Source organism: Rhinatrema bivittatum, chromosome 7 (assembly GCF_901001135.1).
Source record: "Rhinatrema bivittatum chromosome 7, aRhiBiv1.1, whole genome shotgun sequence".
NCBI classification, from domain to species: Eukaryota; Metazoa; Chordata; class Amphibia; order Gymnophiona; family Rhinatrematidae; genus Rhinatrema; species Rhinatrema bivittatum.
The window spans coordinates 256,373,721-256,379,627 of NC_042621.1; the positions used below are offsets into that span (position 1 = coordinate 256,373,721).

General features: G+C 46.6%; 1 protein-coding gene across 1 annotated transcript; it reads right to left on the bottom strand.

Moving 5' to 3' along the window:
* Positions 1-1,029: 1,029 nt before the first annotated feature.
* NKX2-3 (NK2 homeobox 3) lies at positions 1,030-5,633 on the bottom strand. Its single transcript, XM_029610098.1, has 2 exons — positions 5,033-5,633; positions 1,030-3,080 (listed from the first exon to the last, which is right to left on the bottom strand). Exons 1-2 carry the CDS (start codon positions 5,397-5,399, stop codon positions 2,446-2,448), a joined length of 1,002 nt encoding a protein of 333 aa, XP_029465958.1. The 5' UTR covers positions 5,400-5,633; the 3' UTR covers positions 1,030-2,445.
* Between the last annotated feature and the right edge of the window lie 274 nt (positions 5,634-5,907).

Sequence of the window (5,907 nt, forward strand, 5' to 3'; positions counted from 1 at the left end):
AAGGCTGCCGAGTTTCGCATAAAAACCAGAGAGCAGGTCCCGGGCCTTAAAAGAAGGCGAACATGAATGCAAAAAAAAAAAAAAAACCAATTTCTGCTAGAAAAACAGCCCCCAAAGCTCTGCCGGCCTTCCCGATCCTGCCAGGAATTGTAAGCCTTGCCCTGGCTGTAAACCCACAGAAATGGAGTCCTTAGTGCTAGAATCAGGAGCTTAATCTGAAATTCATGGGCAACAAACCATTATTATTATTATTTTTTTTACAAGCAAAATGTACGTAAGACTTCCGGTCGGTCTCCGGCACTGAACTAACTTTTGGTGTGAGAAAAGCAAACTCCTTTAAAACTTACGAAACAAAACCTCTGGGAGCTGCCAATTACCGCGGCTGTCTCGATAACATTTCGGCTACAGATCTGGAGGAGGGTTTGGATGACTTCAGCTGCCTTTACGGATATAGTGTGAAAGTGCCACTAAAGCAAGTTCACGTGGGGGACCTATCACTTTTGCAAAGCTGTGCATTTCGGACGAAGCAATACAAGAAACATCTTATGCGAATTCAGAGGTGACTAACTCTCCCTGTGTGGTGTCCCAGCCTTTCAGGATTTAGACACAAAATCCATTGCGTAATTTGCAGGCTGTAATTATAAGATGAAGTGTTCCCTATGAGTGTTGTATTCAGAGATGGCTTGAAAAACAGCCCCCTATATTGTGTTCGTGTTCTCTATGCACGACTATTTATATTGCATTACTTGTTATAAGACATTTCTCGACCTTAGATACGTCCGAGCTTCTTGCCATTATTGTACACATCTTCGGGTTTGCCTATGGGGTTTCATTTGCATATTTTGCATAAATGTAGTAAAAATATTTAAAAATTATTCACAGCTTAGTAAGGGTATGAAAATATTGCACCTCAGTGTTTATTAATTCCTGTAGTGTATTCAACTATTTTTTTTTTACACGGTGTACATTTTTATACAGATTATGAAATAAAACCTCTTTTCTATAATGCAGGCAATACATTCGCACGTGCTATATACAATCATAGTAATAAAATAGGGATTTCGTTTTCTTTCTTTCTTTCTTTTTTTTTTTTTTACAAGCACTGATGCTTTGTTCTATTCTTTTTTTTTTCTTTCTTTCTTTTTTTTTGTTTGTTTTTTTTGTAACCACGCATCCTAATACATGTGATGGACGTGGAAGGAAAGGGACTGTCGTCGTCAAGTGACAATACATAAAGTACCTCCGTGGCTCCGTGACAGTCCCGGGAGTAAAGGGATCGCCTCAACAGGAACTGCTGTTCAGTGGTAGGAGTCGGGAAGAAAAGGCAGAGGAAATGTGGAAGCCCGAGAGGAGAGATAGGAGGGAGGGAGGAGAGGGGGGGGGGGGGGGGGGAGAGCAGGTTTGTTTGGGGGGTGGGAGGGGGAGGAAAAGGCTGAAAAAAGTTCCTTTAACTGAGAAGCCAGCCAAGGAAGGAGCTCTGCGGCTGTCAGCGGGACACTTTACCTCCCAGACAAACAGCCTCCTTCTGCTGGGAGGCACCGAGGGAGAAGGCTCTTACAGTGCCAGGCAGTCCTGCAGCCTCCTGCTGGTCCTCCCGTTTGGGACCCGGCAGTGGGAAAGGGCTGGCCCTGGTTAAGCCTCCAGGCTGCAACACTGCCCTGGGAAAACCACAACCGTTCCACGAACTTTCATGTTGGCCAGGAGATGGTTGGCTTTTGCCGAAAGTTTTGTTCTCACGAAAATGAATCCTTGTTGCGTTTCCTTTTGTTGACGCCACTTTTTCTTTTTCTTTTTTCTTCTTCATTTCTGGTTTCTGATGTTGCTGCTGCTGAAAATACTTGCTACAAGCACAATCGCCGCCCTTGATGGCGGACGCAGAATGCCAGCCGATTGTCGCCACGGTCAGCGCCCCCGTGGGATTTACTCCCTACCAGAAATCCTTTGGTTACCCCTCCCTGGGTTCTGTGCCGACTGCCGGTTACCGCAACCCAAGTTGTATTTTGTTCAAGGCCAAAGTGATTCGTGATCCGGACAAGCTGGCCTTGCAGTTCTCTCGTGTCCCGGCCTTGCAAAGCTGAAACCCTTTCTCGTTGGGAATTTCCTAGGCACTGTTTATATTTATTTACATATATAATCTGTATATAAATCATGAATTTGCACCTTCGGTATAAAAAAAATGCATTCTCTCTATGGCGATTTTTGCGGTGAAGCCTCCACTTTAAGGGCCCCTCCCTCTTCTCCTTGCCACCACCCCCACCAGGCCCTTCACCTATTGATTAGCTCACTTGTTCCTTTTTTAGCGCTACCAGATTTCTTCTTTCTTTTTTTTTAAGGGGGGTGGGAGGTGGGGGATGAAGGGTGCCTCACCTTTGTTCAAACCACCGTCCTGTAAAATAGGGGCTGGTCTGGAGTGGCACAGAGCATCATTACGACAGTGGGGGCTGCCTACCAGGCCCGGATTCCCTGCAAAGTCCCCTGGCAGGAGGGCACCGCGGGCCCTTGGTGGCCCGCGGGCTGGGCCGCGCTGCCGAGAGGGGCCAGGCTGCCGACGTTCACGAAGGGGCTGCCCGCCGCGCTGGGCTGGACGGGGGGCAGGCTGGGGTAATTGCAGCCGTAGTTGCTGTTGTAAGGCGGGGTGGTGTTGCTGTAGCCGTAGGCGGGGTAGCCGTTGTACGTGTAGGGGCTGGCGCCCACGCTGTACGGGGCGCTGTAGCTCTGCGAGCCCCCCATGCAAGGCTTGCCGTCCCTCACCAGCACGGGCACCGCTACCCTCCTGGGAGGGGGCGGCTGATGAGGCCCCCCCATTTCCAGGGACTTCTCCTGCCGCTGCCGCTTGCACTTGTAGCGCCGGTTCTGGAACCAGATCTTCACTTGGGTGGAGGTGAGCTTCAGGCTGTTGGCCAGGTGCTCCCTCTCGGGGGCCGAGAGGTACCTCTGCTGCTTGAACCTCCTCTCCAGCTCGAAGACCTGGGCCTGGGAGAAGAGGACCCGTGGCTTCCTTCGGCTCCGCTGCTTCGGCCTGTCCGAGTCCTCGGGTTTGCTGTCTTCGGTCTCAGGAGATTTCTTCAAGAAGCAATTCTCTGGAAAAGGCAGAAAGGAATAGCGCTTAGTGTTGTTGGCCTAGACATCTCTCTGCATAATCCCGTGTACCGATGGTTATACAGACAGACAAATAGAACGCAATTTTTTCATATGTACAGTGCGCTCTGCCATCAGTCACCAAAAATATATACAATTGTTTTATGCGTTTCTTAATATCATAAGTATTTCCATGACCAAGAAAGAGTGCACACAGCATACATAATACTATATAATTTAAAAATCCTTTGGAAAACCTCAGTCTCAATTAGGCTGAATCTAAGTAATGCTAAATCGGTTTAAAAAGCTTTGCCTTTCCTGTTATTACTCCCACTAGCCAGTTATTGGCAAAACTTATTTTGTTTAAGGCAAAGTGATTCATGATCCGGATATCTTTGCACTACACCTTTCATGTTCTTTGCTTGCAAAGATGAAAAGCTATTTATTATCAGGAATTCATCCACACAGTTTATTTTAATATATAAATAAACGTGTATATAAACTATTTATATATAAGTGTGTATATAAATCATTATTTTGCACCGTCAATATATATATATATATATATATATATATATATATATATATATAAATGCACACTCAATACTTTTTCTTGAAGAGGACACAGTTTGAGTCACCGTCGGTTGCTCAGAAAAATCTTAGCTGTCAAGTAAGGCTCCTACAATGCAAACCAACTCCTTCTCTCGCTCTTCCTTGCCGGTTATTTTAAGCAGTGCTACTTTTCACTTTCAAGTAGTTACCTTGTGTTTCTAGATACGATAGATGAAAAGAAACAAACAAAAAACGGCTAACCAGAACTGGAAAGGGGCAGGATCATTCCGAACTTGTGAAATTATGATCTAGCCGACATATACTTAACCATTTCAACAATAAAAATACACGTCGGTATGAGCCAAACGTCTGCTTAAGGGCCTTTATTTATCGAAAGCTTTCTCTCTCTCTCTCTCTCTTAATCAGTGAATAAAGGGCCCTAGAGCAAGACTAAATAATAAGTAGGTACAGTCTATTTCCTTCTGTGCCGATTAAGTTGTATGAATTCTGGGCCAGGCATGCTTGGAATATCTTTTATATCAGCAGCTTTACGGCCGAGTTTACCGAGGAAGGCCTGCAGGGTCTTGGGAGCTCCACAAGATTTGAACCAAGTCCCTTCCCAATCATTTCCTGTTTCTTTAGTAATTTATTTGGCACACGATCGACTTTTTAAAATGAAGCGTTAGCAAGCTCCCTCGCCGAATTTAACTCAGGCAAAATAATGGCTCATTAAAACAGATTTCGCATTGTTTTTAAAAATTCGCGAAGATTTCCTTGCCGTAAGCGAAACCTCCTAGCCACTTTGCACCATAGAACTTGCTGCGAATACAAAAATATTTTCTCCATAGGCCAAAAAAAAAAAAAAAAAAAAAAAAGCTCATGGGAATCTCTTAATATAAATGACTCCACTGCAGGAATGGTGCAAGGTAAATTTGGCTGTTTCGCTGTTTCGATATTTATTTTTGTCAGTCATAAAAAAATATGATAATTATGTTTTTATTTCTTTAAGTAAATGAGGATTAAAAAAAACAAAAAACAAAACATGTTTCAAATGAAGTGAACTCATCTGCTCTTGGGGTGGCTTTTATTGGGAGAAGACACAGAACAGAAAAGTTGACGAAACAACGTCAACGGTAATGGTAGAGATAACAATTATTCTTTCCATTATAATCCCTCCACATATTGCTAACAGTTTAATGAGATTTTCTTTATTGCTTTTTTTCTCTCTTTTCTTTAATTCGAATAACCACAAACCAACAAAAAAAAAAAAACTGCACATGCGTGAAAAACTTGCAGCAAACTGAGCTAATAGCTTCTGCGTGCAATATTTGCATGCTAACAAAGCCTCTCGCCCTTTGTTCCTGCTTTTTTTTTTCTTGTATTTCATCCCTTCTTTACTTACTGTGCGCCTGCTCTCTGACAGCCTCTTCGTCCTCTTCCTCCTCCTCGTCCTCGTCTTCTTTCTGCTGGCAGGCTCCTCGGAGGGCAGTGTGGACGTACCTCTCGGGGGAGATCCCCGCCTCCCCCTGGCTCTCCGCAGCTTCTAGCGAGCTCAGATAGGACAGCTTCTCGCCTCCGTCCGAAAAGCTAGCGCTCTCCCCGCTTGCCAGCATGCAGGAGGCCGGGTGGAAGTGCGCCTCCAGGTCCTGGTGCAAGCGCGCATGGTGCGGCTGGTGAGGGTGAGGAACTTGCTGCTGAGCCTGGTGCTCCAGATTTAGAATGTCTTTGACAGAGAAAGGTGTGGACGTGACTGGGCTTGGTAGCATCATCAGAGCAACTTAATTGCAAGAACAAATAATCAATAAATCCTGGAGGGGGGGTGGGGGGAAGGAAGGAGGGAGGAGTAAACCACAGAGCTCCTCTCTGCTGGGAATCTGCAGGTCTCCTGGCTGGTGAAGGGGGCTTTTGATAAACGATTGGAGAGGTCCTGCTCCTGTCTAAAGTGCCTCCATTTGCTTGGAGCTGGGGGTCTGGGTTTTGTTACAGCCAGGGGCTTGGACTAGCAGAGGGCTGCGGGTCCCGGCTGTTAGTGCCCAGCCTCCCTGGGCTGAGGGCGGTGACGTCAGCGCGGGGAGGGGGGGGGGACAGGCCTTCCCGCGGTTCACGCGCAGAGTCCGGGGGCTGCCTCAGAGCTGGTGGTAGAGCAAGGGAGCCCCGCCCACCGCGCCGCGTCCCCGGATGGAGCTGCCCTACTGCTAGAAATAGAAATCTACCGAGGGAAGCGGAGAGGCTAGGGGGTGGGAAACTGCGTGCCGGAAGGGGGAAAGAAGCTGCCGA